Below are 21400 nucleotides of genomic sequence, written 5' to 3'. Positions count from 1 at the left end.
TCATTCTCAACTCCAGAGGCTGCCTGCATTTCTTGTCATGAGCTCCCTTTCATCTTCAAAGCTTACAACAATGCATGCTTCAGATTTCCTAATTCCTCCCCTCTGACCTCTAGACACAGGTTTGAAGGACTTGTGTGATTAAGTCACTACCTGGATAATCTCACCCCATCTTAAAGTTAACCAATTTGGGACCTTAAATACATCTGCAGAATCCCTTCACAGCAGTATTTAGATTAGTGTTTAATTGAATAACTGGGGAAGGGGTGTGTGTATACTAGGGGGCAGGATCCTTGGGGGCCATCTTAGAAATCTTCCTGTTATATGAACCATATTTTCAGGTAATTATTAATGCCTGTATAAGGGCCTAATTTTTTTTTTAAGATTGATTTATTTATTTTAGGGAGAGAGAGTGAGAGAGGGTGTGCAGCGGGCAGAGGGAGAGGGAGAGACAGTCCCAAGCAGACTCCTCACTGAGCGCGGACCCCGTTGCAGGGCTCGATCTCATGACCCTGAGATCACAACCTGAGCCGAAACCAAGAGTTGGACACTCAACCAACTGTGCAACCCAGGCACCCCATAAAGGCTTTTAATATACTGATATGATGGGGGACTTTGAAAGAATATTTTTTTTTTTGTACAAGTGTATAGTATCTGTAAAGAAGTGTTTTCATAGAATGATAAATTCAAGTGCCTTAGATCTTGATGCTTTTTTTTTTTTTTCCTCAGAAACAACTGTGTAGGAATCACTTTTCCTTAAAGTTTAGGTGAAAGTAAGAGTAAGGGTTACCGAAGATGATTTGTACATTAGTATTTGCCACGTAATCTAGGTCCATTAATGGCTAACACAGACTGTTAGTGGCTTTTCCGTTTGCCCACTAAGAAACTGCAAAGCTAGTGGTGTAAGACCTTTAATTGTAATATGTAGACACAGAATTGAATATACAGAATCATTCAGTAGAAGATCATCTTTTTGAAGGTTTGAAAGTTGATTTGAAAATCTGTAGCACTGCCTGTCTTTTCATTCGGTAACTAGTTTTTGAGTACTTTTAGGTGCTATTCTAGGTTCAGGGCATATAGTTCTGAACAAAGGCCCTAGTGGAGCATTTGTCTAATGCGGTAGAGACTGACAATAAACCAGTGAGCAATAAACTTTTAAAAAACAAATGGGAAAAAGGCTGTGAAGAAAAAAATAAGGGAAATGGAGAGTATTGCCAAGGGAGTGGATGGTGATGGGTTATTTTATATAGGGTGGCCAGGGAGGTCTCTCTGCTATGGTGAGCAAATCTAAGAATGTTCTAAGTAGCCATCTAGAAATGACTTTGTAATCAAATTGTATACAGGGTTTATAGTGATTCTAAATATATCTTAACCTATGGATAATGGGACTTGAATAAGTCCAGTGGATAATAAGAGATTAATGGGTAATCATAAGTAGTTTTTAGATTCTTTAATGCTAGGGAGTGAGCTACTGTTTGGAGCACGATTCTCCAAGTGTAGTTCAAGGACCCCTGGGGGTTTAAGTCCCTTTCAACGGCTCTGCATGATTTCCCTTTTTCAGTTACATATTTATGTGAGGCTAGATTTTCTTTATACTTTTCAGTCAATACTATAGCTCAACAGATTAAATGCAGAAGCCAGAGATGAACCTAGCTGTCTGCTAGACATGAACCTGTTTGCAAAAATGTAAAACAAGGCCACTTGTACCATTTTTTTTTTTGTGGTAAATTGCTATTTTTTAATTTGAACATGTTATTTATGTTAACGTATAAGGGTTTATTATTTTTAAAATGAATTAATAAATGCATATTCTAAAACTTTCTCAGTTTTAATTTCTAATAAAGTAAAAATCAAGTTATAACCCACATAAAGGCTGAGTGTCTTAATAATTCTTAAGACAATTTTAAAAGTGTGATTTTAATGTTTCCTTAAGAATAAAGTATTTACTTCTCTGCAGATAAGTACAATGGATGCAGCTCCAAGAAATATTTCTCCAGGGCTCCAAAATGGAGAAAAAGGTTGGTCCTTGAGTCTGGTGATCACTTGCTATTGGATTTAAAGAAATTTCTTCGTCTGTAAGTTATTTCAGCGGCTAATTTTGAGAATTTTTTCTGATACAGTTCTAGACTTTTTTTTTCCTTCTTGTAGAGTGTTGTAGCACTGTCAGTTTAAGATTTCATAAAGTATATTGCAAGAAAATAAGTTAGGATATAGAAATACACGATATATAGAGATGGTTGCTGTTAGGGGAAGAGCAAAGAAAAAAAGGAAATTGAATTTTTGTTTTGCCTGTTCCAAAGTCAGCAGGTTTGACTGCAAAAACATTAGAAAGTTTAATTTATGTTTTTATGTTACTGACATCTTTCCTAGACCTAAGCTGTCTTTCACAGTATTTCACTGAATGACTTGGTGCCACCCTAGAAAATTTATAGGGAAATTTCCTTAGACTGTCTTTGTGGAATACGAGCTCAACTCATAATTCTTGGCATTTTCTGTTATAATTAAGTGAACTTCCCCCCTGGGAATGAGCATGTGATTTTTTCCCCAGTAGTGTCCTGATTTTATTCCCTATTAAACTGAATGGACTAGTGTTGAGGTAGCTATTATGGCCTAATGTAAAAGGATATTAGATAGGAATCAGACTTGGGTTACTGGTCACAGTGCTGTCGCTAGGACCTGACTGTGGTTAAGTCATATAACCTGTTTGGATATTTGTGTCTATTTCTAAAGTATGTGCTAAAATGGCCTAACTAACTTTTAGGAAGCTAAAATTCTTTGGTTTAGGAAGTAGGAATATGAGTTGGCATTTTAAAAACATTCCTATTAGGTAGACATGGGCTCAGCGTTTTTAAATGATTCACTCAAGTTTGTTTTTCTTTAGAGGATCGCTTCCTAACAACCCTGTCCAGTCAGAGCTCCACCAGTTCTACCCATCTCCAGTTGCCTACTCCACCAGAGGTCATGCCTGAACAGCTGGGGGGAGGGCCCCCTGAACTTGACACGACCAGCAGCTCTGAAGGTGCACTTGAAGTCACTTTTACTGTGCTTGATCCAGAAAAGGAGAGCACTGCAAATGCTTTGATACAATGCTTTCTTAAATCTCAGAATTTGTAAATTTTATACTTGCTAGAAGTGCTATCGGGGCGTGTGGGTGGCTCAGTCCCTTAAGTGGCCGACTCTTGGTTTTGGCTCAGGTCATGAGGATCTCAGGGTCCTGGGATTGAGCCCCGAGTTGGGCTCTACGCTCAGCCGGGAAGTCTGCTTGTGGATTCTCTCTCTCCTCTCCCTCTGCTGCTCCTTCCTCTCGGGCTCATGCGCTCTCTCTTTTTCTCTATCTCTAAAATTAAAAAAAAGTGATATTTTAGATAGAGCTTTTTACCATATCACTTCTTCAGTTGCACTGCGTGACATATAAATATCTCAGTAACAGAATGTTAGTCTGCTTCATCTGTTTTCTGGGGATATTGCTTTCTTGAGTCCTATAAAGTACATGGTTGTTGCCTTGTCAGAAAATAAGAGAATTGCAGCCATTTCTCCAACAACAACTATTTATTTCATTAATAGCAAATTTATGCCTTGCTTCTCTCTTCCCTTGCTTTCTGTTTAAGCAGTAACTACTTAAGTAGTGTAAACTTTAAAAATAACTTTTAAATTGCAATTAAACTCTGATGTAACAACCACAGCGCACATAACTGAGTTGAAGTGTTGACAGGAAGAGCAGTGGCTAAGTTTGCGCATGCTCAGGCAGTAATTACATCATGGCTGCTGCCCGGCCCCTGCAATGGGAAGCCGTCGATTATAGCATGATGCCAATTTCAGAGAGAACAAACAGTGTGCTCCTTGGAGTCAGTGCTGTGTATGCTTCACTATTGCCTCTTCTTTCATCCCCAAAGAGTCCTTATTCCTAGATCAGAAATTTTGTACCATAATTGGTAATTATGGTGTGCATATGTCTGTATTCCACAAATGACAAGAAATAATGTTGATACTTTCTACTTTTTTTTTTTCTCTTCCTGAATATTAACATATAAGTAGCATATTTTTAATCCTAGATGTGTTTGATGGGCATTTGCTGGGATCCACAGACAGCCAAGTGAAGGAAAAATCAACCATGAAAGCCATCTTTGCAAATTTGCTTCCAGGAAATAGCTATAATCCTATTCCATTTCCTTTGTAAGTATTATAAAAGTCAGTGGCTGTTGTTCGGTGGTTTTATTTTCATTTAATTAAAAAAAAAATTTTTATTCTCTACGTATTTAAATATATTTATTTAACTATATATGTACTTCTCAATCCTAAATTATATTTCATCATAGTAAAAAAGGTGTCTTTTGGTATAATGTAATTTGTAGAATTATTATGTAGTAATCATCATCACATAGTAGATGAGTGGATGAAAAAAGCATTAACTAATATTGCTTAATGCTTAAGATGAATGGTTCTGAAAATAATTTTTTATATATATATATTTTAAAGATACACCGCTACATCTGTTGATCCCATAATCATAGAAACATACTACTGGTTGTATATGAAGATGACATTACTGAGCTAATAACTTACTGGGACGTGGTACTTTTCTATCAGTGGTGATGTATTACAGTGACCCATACAAGTTTTCATGTGATCCTGTACGGGGCTCTCTTGAGTAGGAAAGAAAACAGGCTGCCCGTGAGAGTATGTTTTTTCCCCACTGGTTGATCTGTGTAGCCATCAAATGCTGCTCTTGTATGGTGGTACAAGTGTATCCAAAGGTAGACATTTGGGGGCGCCTGGGTCGCTCAGTCGTTAGGTGTCTGCCTTCAGCTCAGGTCATGATCCCAGGGTCCTGGGATTGAGCCCCGCATCACACTCCCTGCTCTGCGGGAAGCCTGCTTCTCCCTCTCCCACTCCCCCTGCTTGTGTTCCCTCTCTCTCTGTGTCTCTCTTTGTCAAATAAATAAATAAAATCTTAAAAAAAAAAAAAGAAACGTCCTCTTTAAAAAAAAACAAAACAAAAGGTAGACATTTGTTAATAAGGACCTTTGTTCTTAACTGACTTTTGTATTTATTTATTCAGTCAATATTTAAATTTCTTGAGTGCCCGCTCTAATGCCCGAGGATGTGGAACAAGATTAATAAGGAAAATCACTGCTCTTGGAGCTGTCTCAGGGAGGAAATGAGTAGAGAGTCATAGATTGATACTGCTGTCTGAGGGTCCCTGTTTCCTCTACTTCAGACTCCAATATCACAGTATCTTGAGTGGGTTATTGTCCCTCCTGGTGTATGGCCTTTGCCCACGCCCTCACTTTCTTCTTTAGTCATTAACTCCTGTGAATTCTTTCTCAGATAAACTTCAGACCCTCCCGCTAGCTCCCTGCCCTAGCCAGATTAGGTCTCTTTGTTACAGGCTGTCATGTTTCCCTCCTGGTACTTATCACAGAAGGTGATTATATTTATTTGTAGCATTATGGGTTTCTTTATCCCACTGTACTATAAACTCTACCATGCCTATTTTTTCCCACCTCTGTTTTGTTAGCATCTTGTGCAAGTTGTTAGGTGCTTAGTATTAGTTTTTCTTAATATTGTGTCTCTGGCATGGTGGGCGCTCAGTGCATAGCTGTTAAACAGATGAATGAATGCTTCTCCAGGGCCCTGAGGGTAGAAGTCGGGATCAAGATTGGGGTTAAAATGGTCACACCATTGAGTTTCCATATGATAATAGGAGAGCAGCTGTGTTATATTATTTCTTGTTGGACTAATGGTATGTTTTTCACAATTTCTAGAAGACACATCTTTCAGGCTTATAGTAGAACAAAATCTTTCATACTTCTGCTGTTCATTGTAAATACTTTTTGAGATGAACATGGCTCACAGTTGGCAGCATGGAAAGCATTGTTCGGAGTAACTATTTCAGAACCCTCTGATTTGAAAACTACTTCTGACGATTTTCGATTGCCTTTAAAAACTTTCTGTCGATACATCTTCCTTGGCTGTTTGGTTCAAGTTCTGCATGCATTTTGGTTTACCTAGTATTATCTCCTTATGATTGCGCCATATTTAGTTAACTTAAAATTGTCTTGAAATTTACTTATAATGTGTTAGTGGTTTGTATATATCGTTTTCTGCTAATTTTGTTCTTACTGATTTATTTAAAAATTTTGAACAGTGATCCAGATAAACACTACTTAATGTATGAACATGAACGGGTGCCCATTGCGGTTTGTGAGAAGGAACCCAGCTCTATCATTGCTTTTGCTCTCAGGTATTACTCATGGGACTTTTTCACCTATGATTAGATCTTTATATTTTATGTATATTTATTAATCACCTTATTGTTTAGATCTTTTATAGAGAGTAGGGCAGAATGATTAAATACAAGCAAAAATATATATTCTTTGGGCATGGTAGCTTGTTCTCTTTGTGTCTGGAAGTGTATTCTTTGCCCAAATAATAACAGGATGATTCTTAAGCAAGCTTCTACTAACTAAATTGACTAGGCAAGTTATTTACTTATCTTTATATCCTCTAAACATTCTATTATACTGTGTATCCATTGTATCCCTTCCTTATTACCTTTACTTGTTGATATAATAAAGCATCTTATACCATCTGAGTATCTTTTTATACTCTTTCTTTCCTTCCTGCTTCTCACACATAGCAGGTAAGGTTTTCTTACTAGAGTAATGCTGTTCCTATGCCTTAACCCACTTACATGCCCACAGTTACCATGGGTCTTAAAAAAGCATCCTTCTTTAAAAATATTTATATCTTATATCTAAAAAGACAGTGCTTTTTAATCACAACAGTATCTTGGTAGTGGTAGAACTTAGTTTAAGTATAATCTAAGTTGTTTAATTAAAAAAATTTTTTTCTGTTGGAAGGCATTGAAATGTAAATTTTTCTTTTTATATATTGGTTGCAAGGAGCCTGCCTATTCAACAAATATTTGAATATCTACAATATGTGGTATAGTAGGTATTGGATTTATAGGAATAAACAAGATAGATTTATATGCCTTAGCATTTATGAAGTTTAGAGTTTACTCTTTGGATTATGAGGAATTTCTTTCCTTTAGGAGATTCCATGTGATTTATTTTTTTTTGTTTTTGCCTTTTGGCCTTTAGGAAGTTAATATTTGTTTTTTTTATTGCTTAGTCATACTACATTAATGGATAAGAAAGGTAGGAAAGTCAACCAAATAAAAAATTTCTTATGTACTGTTAGGAATTGAGCATTCCAGTAGAAATCACTTTCTTCTAATGTCTTGGGAAAATAATACATGCTTCTCTTGTTCCCTGACACCTGATTTATCTAAATCAGGGCTCTCGGACTGCTAGTCCAAGAGTTGGATTTTTTTCTTAAAGTTCAGTACCTTTAAATAGAAAAGCATTCTCAAGTTCCTTTTCTCGCTGTTACATTATACTAAAGTCTGAAGTTTTATACTTTAAATTACCTGTTCTATCCCTGAAGATATTTGGTCTAAATGTTAATACCTAGACTTTCACAGTCATTGTTTAGGATATTGATACTGGTTGGTGTGTTGGGTTGTATTTTGCATCATTATCTGTGAAGATGACCTTCTTCATGAAGCTTCTACTTGATAACTTTTGTTAGTTGACTCTAATATGTTTAATTATGGACACATAAAATGATTGTATTTCTGTAATGCAGAGCTTATTCTAAAGTATATGATTTATTTTGAAGAGAAGCTTAATGTTTAACATTTTTCAACCTATTTCTACCCTAAGTTGTAAAGAATACCGAAATGCCTTAGAGGAATTGTCCAAAGTGACTCAGCGGAGCAGTGCCGAAGAAGGGCTTCCGACAAATAGGTGATCCATGATTGAGTAGAATTTACTTCATTTGGCTATGTCATCATTTTTTAAATGCTCATTCTTCAATTTTATCATTGCAGATTATCAGTGTGACAGTTGCTAGGACACTGAAGATCCCAAATAGTTTAAAAACAAAACAAAACCCCCAACCAGTTAGTTCTTTTAGTATGTTCAGTATTTTAGACATTTATACAGAAATTGTCATAGGCTCATTATTTTGATTCTTATTGAAGTAGGTTTTCCAGCTTCACTAATGTGACAACATTCGATCTGGATTTATTTATTATCATGGTAACTAGCCTGGGAAATATGAAATTGGTATTTTCTGTAATCGCTTGAATTACAGGTACTAAGATAGCTCTAATGAATTTGGGGAAATACTACAAAAGCCTCTGCTTTCACATATTTTCCAGACACTTTTATATTTACAACGTTTCGCTTTCTTTTTCTTAAGTCCAGTAGGCATTTCAAGACTTTTTCTTCTGTGTTATAACCTGTGTTTACATAAATTATGAATCAGATTTCAGATACGGTGGGTGGGATTAGGTGGGGAGTAGATTAATGCAGGAATCATTTTCTGTCCGAATTGTATGAAATTAACTTTTCCTTTTGTTTTTTGTTTAGTACTTTAGACAGCAGACCAAAGAGTAGCAGCCCTATTAGATTACCTGAGGTCAGTGGAGGACAGACAAACCGTACAGCAGAAGCAGACCTGCCGCCAAGTAAGATTATACATGGAGGAGTACTTATTAGCTTTATTTGTAATTATGGTTTGAAGAAGAAAACATCAAATAAGAAATGCCAGCTGGCAAGAATTTATTGCTTCTGGTCTTTACAAAAAAATTTTTGTATGTCCCCTTTTAAAATATTTTGCTTTTCCTTGATCTTTACCTTATTACTGGATTTGAAAACTTCTCGAAACTCATAGGTCTATGCAAAAAGAAGCGGATCCTTCCTTTTTAGAGTTTTCAGTTTAAAGTATACAAGCTAAGGAGACTTTTTTTTTAAAAGATTTTATTTATTAGAGAGAGCATGAGCAGAGGGAGGGGGAGAGGGAGAGGGAGAAGCAGGCTTCCCGCTGAGCAGGGAGCCCACCCAGGACCCTAGGATCATGACCTGAGCTGAAGGCAGATGCTTAATTGACTGAGCCACCCAGACGCCCTAAGAGAGACTTCTTAAAAAAGTTTTTACAGTATTGTTGGCATTGTGAAAAGAATTTTTCATGTGTCATGTCCTTTAATCCCCACAATAACCACATAAGAGTTATTTGACATATCCCCATTTTTTAAAAAGAAAGTTAAGACGTAAGTAGCTTGCTCAAGATTACAGAGGTAGCGGAAGCTGGGATTTGAACATAGGTCTCTTTGACTTTGTCAGGAATGTATTCACTACAAATAACAGAAAACTCAAGTGACTATTGGGGCTTAAACAAATGACAGTGTATTTTTCTAAAATAGCAATGTCCAGAGGCAGGCGGTTGCTGGCATTGGTCCAGCTAGTCAGCATTGTCATGACAAGAGAGGGGTAGTTTCTCATGATTCTCTTAAGTTTTCCTCATGATCAAAATGTTCCATTTCAGGTCTCCATTTGAAGCAGAAAGAAGGGAGGTAGCTACAAGCTGCAGCTATTTCCTTTAATTAGGCATGCAGAGGCTTCTCCTTTAGTCTCCTTGGCTGGAACTGAGTCTCAGGGTCACCCCTCCCTGCAAGGAAGACTGAGATTGTAGTGACCAGCTCTGCTCTAGTTGCTTATACAAGTCGTGATTTATTTTTTAAGGCTCTCCACATTACTGCCCCAAACAAAACTGCAGTTCTTTCAGCAAGGAACAAGGTGGGCTTGGGTATTAAGGACGTCATAATGGTGTCTGCCAACCTAACTAAGCACTTTATGAGTGACATTTTATGTGGATTTTGTAGATGGTAAATGTATGAAATTAGAATCATGTATGCTAATGAGTTCATAGATCACACATAGATCACACATAGAAACCCATTGAAAACTAAGAATGAAAGTATAGAGTAAGCTTTAGTAATATTTTTGGCCATCTTATACAAATTTCTGAAAAATGCTGAAAACATCTTAGATTTTGCTGTGTTAAAATGTAGGAACGTAAGTGATATAGAGATGTTACTTTTAACTCTGAATTCTTGTAGATTGTAGTATTGCTTTGTATTAGTTTAATTAACTATTGTAATAATATAAGAATTTAGCCCTAAATTTAGTTGCTTAAGATATCATGACTGCCGGGATGCCTGGGTGGCTCCGTTGGTTAAACGTCTCTTGGTTTCAGCTCAGGTCATGATCTCATAGGTTGTGGGATCGAGCCCCGCTTTGGGCTCCGTGCTCAGTGGGGAGTCTGCTTGAGAGTCTCTCCCTCTGTCTCTCTCCGCTTTGGCACATGCATGCGCTTTCTCTCTCTGTCAAATAAATAAATAAATCTCGGGGCGCCTGGGTGGCTCAGTCGTTAAGCGTCTGCCTTCGGCTCAGGTCATGATCCCAGGGTCCTGGGATCGAGTCCCGCATCGGGCTCCCTGCTCGGCGGGGAGTCTGCTTCTCCCTCTCCCACTCCCCTCCACTTGTGTTCCCTCTCTCGCTGTGTCTCTCTCTGCAAATAAATAAAAGCTTTAAAAAATAAAATAAAATAAAATAAATAAATAAATCTTATTTAAAAAAGATTATGACTGCCACGTAAAGATATTTTTGAAAGATTTTCTATAGAATTTCTCACATTTTGATATACAGCTACCTGAACATTGCTTTTCTTTTATATTTCTGATAATAAAAGTGCTTGACTCATAACCCCTCCCCAGGCCCCATAAAACATGTGGAATGATAGTCTGTGCAAATGAAAGTATCAGTGTGACTCATATTTATTACCCTCATATAATGGTTACTGCTAACAAAAGAATGAGTTGAAAATCTTCATTTTTTCACCTGCAGTGACCTGTACTTAATATGTTACCTTTTATTTTTAGCCAAAAAGGCTTCTGGAATGCTGTCCTTCTTCCGAGGGACAGCAGGGAAAAGCCCTGATCTCTCTTCCCAGAAGAGAGAGACCTTACGTGGAGCAGATAGTGCTTACTACCAGGTTGGGCAGACGGGCAAGGAGGGAACGGAGAGTCAAGGCACTGAGGCTCAAGGTGTGTTAAAGGAGACCAAATGTGCTTATTTCACTTGCTTGTGTCCTTTATAGCCTTGAGTAGATAATTCTTACTGCCCAAACCAGGGCGTTCACTCTCTTCTCATGCCTCAGTATGGCAGAGTGGAAAAAGCATGGTGGTTGTAGAGTCCGACTGGCTTTAGCTGTCATTGCTATCACTTACTGTGTGGTAGAACCAGAAATCCTTAGTTTCCATATCTGTGAAGTGGCAAAAGCAATGTCTTCCATGGTTTACTGAAGACCAAGTGACATTAAACATGTAAAACATCAATCTCACCTTGTAACTCACAGTTACATACTCAAATGTTTTCATTCCACTAACCCCTCAGACATTTCCTTTCTTTCCCAGTCTCTGTAGGGTTGAGGGCATTGATGTCTACCTTCATTTTGATATTTAAAAATATGTCTACCTGATTGTGTTTGAATATGGGGTTAGACCAGGCATCAGCAAACTGTGCTGACCTGTTTTTGTAAATAAAGTTGTATTGGAACATAAGCATGCCCATTCATTTACTGACTGGCTGCTTTCATGTCATATTGATAAGTTGAATAGTTGTGACTGAATAAAATACTTACCATCTGGCCCTTTACAGAAATAGTTTGGCAACCCCCGGGTTAGATCATGAATTAGTAGTCTAAAAGAAAGCATAATATATTTTCATTAGTAATTAAGATATCCTCTTAAGTATTCTATAGACTTCCGTTGGGCTGTAATCCTTGGAAGACATTGGTGCTTTGAAAAAAATAATTTAGAAATGTGAAACATGGAAGATCACTTCTTCTAGCTATTGAAATATATTCCAAATTTGTAATAATTAGAGTGCATCTAGCCATAGGTTTGCCACACAAATCACATATAAAAAATAGCTCTGAAGTAGATACTAATATATTTTATGTATTTTATAAGACAAAGAAAGCATCTCAAACTGTTGGAGAACCATTATTCCACACACAGGGAAAACGATCATAAACTGATAAAGAAGTAATGGAAACTTGATGTAAGAGCTGAGTTAGCATATTGTTTTGTTTTTTCATCTGTATTCTTTTTATTTAAAATCAATTAACATATAGCATATTATTAGTTTCAGAGGTAGAGTTTAATGAGAGTTAGTATATTGTTATCAGAGAAATCAAATATAAGAAAAGTTATTCTTCAACCTGAATTCTCTGTTTTTCATCTGAAAATTGCTCTTTCAAAAGGTACTTATATTTTTGTAATAGTTTATAAAGTTTAATTATGCACATAATGCTTCTCGAGAGTGACTTGACCAGGATAACAAGAATTGACTTGTTAGTTTTTATTGTTATGTCAGGGGAGGAAAGAACAGACAAAATGAACTGATAACCCATTGAAAACTTTGACTTTATTAATGATGTTAAACTTTTTAGATGAGGTGGATGGAGGAGATACACAAAAGAAACAACTCATAAATCCGCATGTGGAGCTTCGTAAGTATGCGATAAAATAACGTTGGTTCGGGGATACCGACTGTAATTGAGAAAACTGTTAATTAAGGCTTCTAGCTTATTCTAGATAAATATCCTGTTTCTTGGAATGAATATTAAGTCTGTGTGCTGACATAAGCTTTATTTAATCTAGATTTAGCTTATAAAATAAACATTTAATGTATAAAGAAATTTAATTTAAATTATATTTTAATTTATAAGGTATAATTTGATTTAATATCTAACGTTTAAATAATTATTGTGTAATCTAGAGCCACAGAGCCTTGACCAGATGTCTAGAATTGTGTGTGTGTGTGGGGGGGGGTGCTAAAAATTTATCATCCAGAATAAGTAGAGTAAAATTTAAGGTGTAAAATTATAATGATGAAAGTACAGTAACCAGTATAAAATTAGAAATGGGTCTTATTTTATGTTTGATTTTTCTGTAAGGTTATAAGATGCTTTTCGGTCTTCCCTGAGAATCATTTTAGCAGAACTGTGACAAACAAGGGTGTAAACTTAACCTGAGAAATGCTATCCTGGAGAAAATGAAATGGTCAAATTTGTCGGGCATGGGAAGTGGACAGGAAGGAAGAGAGATTTCTGATTCATAAAAGCCCCCCCCCCAACACTTCTGTTTATAGAATTTTCTGACGCAAATGCCAAGTTTTACTGTCGCCTGTACTATGCGGGAGAGTTTCATAAGATGCGCGAAGTGATTCTGGGCAGCAGTGAAGAAGATTTCATTCGCTCTCTTTCCCACTCCTCGCCCTGGCAGGCCCGTGGGGGCAAATCAGGAGCTGCCTTCTATGCAACTGAGGGTAGGTCTTTTTAGTCACTCACTCACTGAGTAGTAGCCATCTTTTCCCCTCAGGTAATCTGTGAATCCTTTGAACTGAGGTGGCATGATATGGTCAGTTGGCAAACGAAGTTTTCTGTTTTTCTGTTTGAGAGTATGTAATAACAATATTTAAAAGAATATACATGTATATGGTGTGCAGTTAGAGACAGACATTGATCTAATCCTTACTAAACTCTCTCTGGTCCTGACTTCTACAAATGTAAATAGTAACGGAGAACTTCTGGAAGACTCACAAGGGTTCCTCAGAGCTGATGAGACAAAGATAAAAATATAAATACTTAAACTGAAAATAGGAAGGCCGGGTTCTTCACCTACAAAGGTTTACAGAAGATTGATGACCATTTGTATGTCATATTCCGTTCTCCATTCTCTGGAAACAAAATTATCTGAGAAAATGCAGCAGGAAGGATGTTGCTTGATAAGAGCTTCATAACTGTGACTTACTGCATTGTTAACAAAGGAGTCTATAAAATTTTACTTAGTAGTTATCTAGCTATGAATTTCGGTCTGGTACTGTCAAAGGTAGAGGCTTCTTGACTATATAATCCTCAGGAACCCTTTGAGCCCTCAGTTACTTGAGAACTATGTTCTGATGAAAATTTTCTCTGTGACATCAGAAAATCTCCCTTAAAGCCATGAAGCAAACACATCACTTGGGATCTTTGGAATGATGTATTATAGATTACCTCAGGAAATCCTGTGACTGAATAAACACATACGACACTTCTGCCTTTTAGATGATAGATTCATTTTGAAGCAGATGCCTCGTCTGGAAGTCCAGTCTTTCCTCGACTTTGCACCACACTACTTCAATTATATTACAAATGCTGTTCAACAAAAGGTAGAAATCCCAAACCTTGGTTCGTAATTAGAATTTTCTGGGCTTTTTCACCTCCTCCGAGTCCCAGTGGCAGTTTTTTCCATGCTAAGATAGGAACGGGACGTGACTGGGTCTCTGTTACGTTGCTGAGGTGTGATAGAATGCACTCATTTCATGCTCTTTCCTGCCTTTGCCAGTGAGGAGCCAAGAGATCTCCAGCAGATTACATTTAATTAGTGTGTGTGTGTGTGTGTGTGTGTGTGTGTGTAGAAACATTAAGATTGGATGAAAATAGCTGCACGTTATAATTTGTAAGTTTGTTGAGACAAAACTGGGAAATATTTGTTGAGACCTGAGTGTCTGGGTCCTTAAGTAGAAAAGAAGCCAGTGGCTCAGTCAGGTTTGCCCACTTGACATTTAGTAGTGCTCCTCGCAGTAAGTGTATAAAGCAGTCATGTAGATTTTTTTTTTTTTCCCATTTAAGGTTTATTGCATATTTGGGGGGAAATTATATGTCATAATAAAATTTGTGATTTTGAGAAATTATAAAGCCTTATCCTTTGGGAGAATATGAAGGATCTAAGATTTTTATTAGCATTGCTGTTTTGCTTTCTACTTACTCCTGAGATTCAAGGGTTTAAGTTTCTTTCAAAGTTCTTTGGTCATATTAATAGAAAATTGTGTTTGGATAGTACATGGATAATCCAGATATGGCTATTAAATTACAAATGAATTTACTTTCATCTTTTCTTGATTAGAGGCCCACTGCATTGGCCAAAATTCTTGGAGTTTATAGAATTGGTTATAAGAATTCTCAGAACAACACTGAGAAGAAGTTAGATCTCCTTGTCATGGAAAATCTTTTCTATGGGAGAAAGATGGCACAGGTAAGGATATTGAACCATTTAGCTACTGGAACCTTTTGCACTTCTGGTTCCCGAATATAATGAATCAGAGAATAATATCCTATTTGACAGTATTAAACCTCAGTTGCTAGGCCAAAGTTGACTTTGGAATTGTTGAACCCTATAGGAAAGACTAAAGAAGAATATTGTAGACTGGTATTAAAATTTAACCTGTCCTGGGTGCCTGGGTGGCTCAGTTGGTTAAGCGACTGCCTTCGGCTCAGGTCGTGATCCTGGAGTCCCAGGATCGAGTCCCGCATCGGGCTCCCTGCTCGGCAGGGAGTCTGCTTCTCCCTCTGACCCTCCTCCCTCTCATGCTCTCTGTCTCTCATTCTCTCTCTCTCAAATAAATAAATAAAATCTTTAAAAAAAAAAAAATTTAACCTGTCCAATATCCTAGAAACACAGAATTCTAGGATTAGAAGACAGATCTGTTCCCACCATCTCAGTTTTAAAGGTGAAGAAACTAAGAAACTAAGACCTAGAAAAATTAAGTTCATGACAGTCACACAGATACTCCAAGAGCTCAGGTTGTTTTAGATTCTAGAACAGTACCTTTCAGAGTGTTGGTCCTTGAACTGTTTTCAGTCTATGGGGAGATAAAGAGCTTACACTAGAATGTATTTCTTCATTGAGAGTGTCTTGCTATGCTGAATGAAAGAGCGTGCTTAGTGATGTGGTTGTTTTACGTTCTGTCACGAGCTCATTATGTCATCGTGAGCCGGGGACAGTTGCCTAGCATTCATCTGTAGAATACACTTCCTATTGCACTGGTCGAGGACCTAAGTCCCCTGACCTTTGAGTGTGTGGCTTTTACCACCCCCAACATTTCTAGAGAGATGCAGTTGCTTCTACATTGCCATAGTATTGAATGGAGTTTTGGTACCCAAACTAAGTTTCCTAAGACTGTTTGTATCTGGTTTTTAAACTGCTTTATGATCCAATGATATATTTTTGGAGTTATTTGTTAATGTTTCTTAAAGTTGATTAAGTGGGTTAATGTATTCCTGAAGTGTTTGAGTAACTGAGTACCTAGGTGTTAATTTTCAATGATGAATCCTATCACCATCTACTTTATGTATTGCACAATTATAATGCATGCATTATATATAATTTTATATATAGGATATAATATATATAAATGATATGTTTAATATATTTATGTAAGTTATTAAGTTTTAAAATTAAATTTAAAAATATACGTAATGATATGGGCTACAAGGAATTGTTTTGCATTTCCAATTTGATTACATTAATTAATTATGCAACTCATGCATAAATGACAGAAACTTTTCTTTCTGCTAGGTTTTTGATTTGAAGGGTTCACTTAGGAATAGAAATGTAAAAACCGATACCGGGAAAGAGAGTTGTGATGTGGTCCTGCTGGATGAAAATCTCTTAAAGATGGTTCGAGACAACCCTCTGTATATCCGTTCTCATTCCAAAGCCGTGCTGAGAGCCTCGATCCGTAGTGACTCCCACTTTCTTTCCAGCCACCTCATTATAGATTATTCTTTGCTGGTTGGGCGAGATGATACTAGCAATGAGCTGGTAGTCGGAATTATAGGTAAGTCAGTAAGCATAGGCTACTTATAGTTCATGATTGAAGCCAGAGTAAATTTGAAGATTATACTGAACCTGGTTTAGTCATAGCTTATTAAATATTCTCACCAACTTTGATTTGAAAATTCAACAATAGCTTTTAAATGCTAGTTACCTTCTATTTCAGTGTCCTCATTTCATTTCATTGTCTTTACCAAAAATACCTGTATTCAAAAAGTTACTCGTAAAGGAAGCCCTGTGAAGTTGTTAGGAGGATTAAAAGAATTAATATGGAAAAAACCCTTGGGACAGTGTCTGGCAATATTGTTAACATTCAGTAAACATTGTAGAAGTAATAGTAATTACTGTTGTTATCTTCTTGCATTTACTAACATAGCTGTACTGCTCATCTTCCCTCCTGTAACAGATTATATTCGAACATTTACATGGGACAAAAAGCTTGAGATGGTTGTGAAATCAACAGGAATTTTAGGAGGACAAGGTGAGCAGAATTTTTGTTTATTCTTTAAACTGTTCTCATGTCTTCCTTATCAGTTAACATTTAAAAAATGGGTACTTTTTTAAATTCTAAAAAAACAAGTGGTCATCTCTGATTTTATCATTTCCAAAATGATCAGATAATAAAGGAAATTGCAGAGGTGGGGAAATAATTGGTTTTAAAGTTGTGTTAAAATGCCAGAATGAAAAGTTACCCAAAAAAGGCCAGATATTCTGAATAAGAGGTTGTTTTTCATTAACACTTGAAATCTTCTAAGTTCTCTGAGCACTTCTAGCTCCATTTGTGCTTTCATACATCTCTCATCTCTAGGCAAGAGCTAGGCTCGTATTTTTAGAGTAGGGGCTGGGGAAGGGGACAGGGGCAGAGGGAAATGGGGAGATAATCTTAAGCAGGCTCCACACTCAGTGCAGAACCTGACTCGGGGCTCGATGTCAGGACCCTAATAACGTGACTTGAGCCGAAATCAAGAGTCGGACACTTCACTGACTGCGCCACCCAGGTGACCCAAGAGCTAGTCTTTTAAAATGGAAGCCCCTCTCAGGAAGGCCCTGTCCCATGTCATGTGGCACAGTGGACACCTCTCCCTCTTTTCTGAGACTGGTGTGTGTGTGTGTCTTTATGGCAGTTGTCATGAAAGAACATAGCTATTCAAGTCAGCTGCTGATCAACTCTGTAACAGCCTTTTCCCTTTGCTCTTTCATAATCTTAGGTAAAATGCCAACTGTGGTCTCTCCAGAGCTGTACAGGACTAGATTTTGTGAAGCAATGGACAAGTATTTCCTGATGGTACCAGACCACTGGACAGGTTTAGGTCTGAACTGCTGAAAGGGAGCACATGATTTTGAAATGGACCATGAATGAAAGGGGCCTGGACCAAAGGACCAAAAATAAGCTACATGTTTTATTTCTTCATCATGTTCACCACTGTATGCCAAGGCCTTCCCATCCTGCAGTCATGTGGGCTGTCTGTAATTGAAGAGTTAAAATGCCCGTGGATTTGCACTTTGGTTTTTGATACCTACAAGTTAGCTGTCTTATGCTGGGAAGTTGCATGAACATTCTTCCACTTAAGCTAAACTATAGACACATTTCAAAGGGCTAAAGACGAATGTATGGTCAGAGATAAGGAGATACGGTGAAGAAATGGGGTGTCAGATTTGTTAACAGTCCTGTTAAGAAAATAATGCTTCCTAGATTGTGGCTTTCCCAGCATCCCATTTGACACATTCTTTACTTAGCATTTGTAGAGCTGGTGAATTTGTGTTTCTTATGTAACAATGTAATGTTGCCTATTATCAGAATTTCTTAAACCTTTAAAAATTCTGACTTACTCTCTTAATGGCCAGTGAAACAGATGGACCCAGTCTGTTCTTGTTTTATTGAGGTATTTGACTGAAATTGGGAATCCTGTCGTGTTCTTACCTTGCCTTGTTTTTGAGGGTGCTTGATGTTTTTTAAGTTCTGTCTTCTCTGTGGGTGACAGGAGACTCTAGCCATTGATAAGCCTTTTGGAGCTGTTTTTTAAGCTTATTTATAACTTTTGTGCAATTAATAGGTTAAACTGCACTTATCCACACATGCTCATACTCTAGGTTTTCCTCCGCTTGCAGGGAAACAGTAAATGAGTCTATCATGACTAACTTCCCAAAGGGAGAATTACTAAGGATTTTTTTTTTAATGGAAAAAATAAATTAGACCTTATCCAAGAAATTGGGTGAGAGGCGAACACTTGCTTGTTTTCTGTAAAGTGTCTTTTTCAATATATATAGCAATTTAAGTGACATCTGTAAAACTAAGAGGTTTCTAGTGTGGACATCCATTTCTTAACTTTCTGCACCAGTTTCTAAGCCAGTTCTGATTATTGAGAAATGTTAAGGGATAAAATATTTGTAGGAAGGAACTTCTTGTTTAATAGAGTTTTTGTTTAAAAGTGATCAGATACAGTACATAACACCAAATATTTCCTCGTGGCTGCTTTCGCCAACAAGGGTAATTGGGGGATTTGTAAAGTTTTATAAAGTTCTCCTCTTTTCAGGCTTCCTATCATAGCACATTTCTATTGTAACTTTCACAAAATAAGAAAAGGAAATCTGGTTACATTCCAGTTACAAAGACTGTAAGTATGTGAAATAGGAACATTTTGGAAAGTTTGCTTTAGAGAACGAAAGCATTAGTTTGGTGTTTGGTGCTTATTGGATACGTGGTTTGTTTTGAACTAGAAACAAGTTGGCCAAGGACTTAGGACTGATGATAAGCACTTTTTAAAAAAACATGTGGTGTGCCTTTAGAAAACGCACAGAACACTAGTGGTTTTAATTTTGATATTACAGACTGGAAAAGGACGGACTCCTGCAGGAATGAAACGTGGGTGGTAACCTCAGTGGATTTTGCATCTCCTTTTGAATGCAAACACTGTTTTGTCTCTGTTCTTTCTTTGGGGCAGGAAACTTAGGGTTGTTTATCTGTCCATTTCCTGCACCCTCAGTCATGCACACCCCAGGAGAATAGGTAGCTTTCCTTCGCTGTGATCAGGTTGTTTCTTTGTTTCGTCTCAACACCCTGCTACGTATAGCTTGGATCCTCCACTGGAATAACTCCTGACAGTAGTATGTGTCGTGTTGATTTTGTTTTCCTTGTGTTGATTTTGTTTCCTTGCCCGTGACTTGAAGAACTAGTTTTTAAAGCACTGCTGCCTCTTAGGTGATTTTATGGCTAAAAAAATTCCAGTTTAATATCATCTGAAGCAATACTTGCTGCCTTGCAAGGGTGATCTGTCCTTTTAAAACTGTCTTAATGAAAGGGAAATGAACTTGTTGTGAGTGGTAGAACTATATCCTCAGCCCCGGCTGCTTTTGCTGAGGTCACTACTATATGTATATATAAGGCGTTTCCAATATTGTGCTCCTTGGTGTTAAGCATTGAATGACCACTCACCTCTCTTGAATTCCCTTCCTTGGCTTGGAGAACATTGATGTTGAAAAGTTAAGACTGAGGAAGAAATCTTAATACTTTCTTCCTTAGAATAAAATATGAACCCTGAGAATAATTGATAGTAGCACAAGAAAACTCTGTAAATGTGTTGCATTGTATAAAAATCTTATTTATAAATGTGAAGGTTTTTGATGCCATCAAAACTTTATGGAAAAATAAAAAAGATTTACTTTTTCTTATCCAAGTCTGAGGAAAATAAGGGGAATTGGCTATTGCAGGCCCTTTTGTAGTCTGTTGAAGAAATTTATAGACATTGAAAATTTCCTACAAAACGTGCTGCTTATAATTTTTTCCTCGATCCAGCAGTGAGTGGTTTTCTAGCTTTGGCTTTTATTGGGTATTGTAAATAGGTTTGTGTTGGTTTTGGTGGCGTCAAGTGTCTCGTTGGCATTGTACCCATTAGCAGTGGGCTTGTATAAAACCGCCAAGGAAAAGTCATCTACCTGTAGAAAGTTTGCTGAGCTAGCAGAATGAAAACTCTTGTGAATGAGCCTCGTGGTGAAACAGGTCAGGCCATTCATTATTCCTCAAGTATTAACATACTGACTTACGCAGTATTCAAACCATCTAGTGCAATGCCTTTTTGTTTGTTTGTTTTTGTAACACGGGTGCAGTGTATTATAGAAAAACAAAAATTACAATCATGAGCAGTTTTATTAATGCTGCTGTGCTGGTTTTGTAAAAAATGTACATTATGTCTTTTGACAGGTTTAATTTTAACTAGAGAAATGACATTGTAAATCAAAACATCCTCTTTTAATTTAATATGAAGAATTCAATTAACAATATTGAAAATACGTAATGTATTATATTGTATATATTTCTCTACTTTGGTTCTAGCTGTTTTATATGATTGACATGTTATTTAAGAGATAAAACTGCCTTGACCTTTTGGAGTCTTATACTGTAAATAAAGAAGACTTACAATAAACTGAGAATCAGCTTCACTTCGTTTTGAATCAGCTTGAGGAAATTAACAAGGGGAGATGGAGTTTGGTGCCCAAGCCTCGCCCCTCGCCCCCGAAGCATTGCCTTCTGTTCGTTCTCTTGCCCTGCGTTTCCCCACCGGAGAATTTAAGTCTTTCACTAGTAAATGGCCTTCTTAAGTCCCAGAAAAGGAGGTCTTAAATCTGTGTGTTCGATTCTGCCAGTAATGGGTTCACCTTTTCTCCATGTGTTTCTGCTTTCCTGATGGGACACTCAAGAAGGTACTGCCCTTTCTCAGCGGGAATGGCTGATTCGCCTCGTTGGCAGGCTCTCCAAGCTGTTAATTAGTGCCCCGCCTGTTCAGAGGAGTCTCCCTGAAGTGGATCCAGCTGTGCTGCGGTCTGCAGCTATGG

The 21400-nt window shown here is 37.3% G+C and overlaps 1 protein-coding gene across 8 annotated transcripts in view; it reads left to right on the top strand.

The window, feature by feature from the left end:
• PIKFYVE (phosphoinositide kinase, FYVE-type zinc finger containing) overlaps nt 1-20998 on the top strand; it is a 75977-nt gene extending 54979 nt beyond the window's left edge. For 7 of the 8 annotated variants that reach the window (XM_081813754.1, XM_081813753.1, XM_081813755.1 and 4 more), the window contains 14 exons: nt 1955-2015; nt 2879-3016; nt 4050-4170; nt 6146-6241; nt 7728-7811; nt 8439-8536; nt 10790-10954; nt 12364-12423; nt 13065-13241; nt 14020-14123; nt 14861-14989; nt 16313-16574; nt 16977-17051; nt 17779-20998. In XM_081813754.1, coding sequence (XP_081669880.1) covers nt 1955-2015; nt 2879-3016; nt 4050-4170; nt 6146-6241; nt 7728-7811; nt 8439-8536; nt 10790-10954; nt 12364-12423; nt 13065-13241; nt 14020-14123; nt 14861-14989; nt 16313-16574; nt 16977-17051; nt 17779-17894 — 1686 coding nt within the window. In that variant the 3' untranslated portion in view covers nt 17895-20998. The remainder of the gene's footprint in view (nt 1-1954; nt 2016-2878; nt 3017-4049; nt 4171-6145; nt 6242-7727; nt 7812-8438; nt 8537-10789; nt 10955-12363; nt 12424-13064; nt 13242-14019; nt 14124-14860; nt 14990-16312; nt 16575-16976; nt 17052-17778) is intronic. The other variant, XM_081813757.1, reaches the window with a different exon arrangement.
• The last annotated feature ends 402 nt before the right edge of the window (nt 20999-21400 follow it).

Source organism: Leptonychotes weddellii, chromosome 3, assembly GCF_054177405.1.
Source record: "Leptonychotes weddellii isolate Sample4059 chromosome 3, ASM5417740v2, whole genome shotgun sequence".
In the NCBI taxonomy this organism is placed as follows: domain Eukaryota; kingdom Metazoa; phylum Chordata; class Mammalia; order Carnivora; family Phocidae; genus Leptonychotes; species Leptonychotes weddellii.
This window is presented reverse-complemented; position numbering and strand designations above follow the sequence as displayed.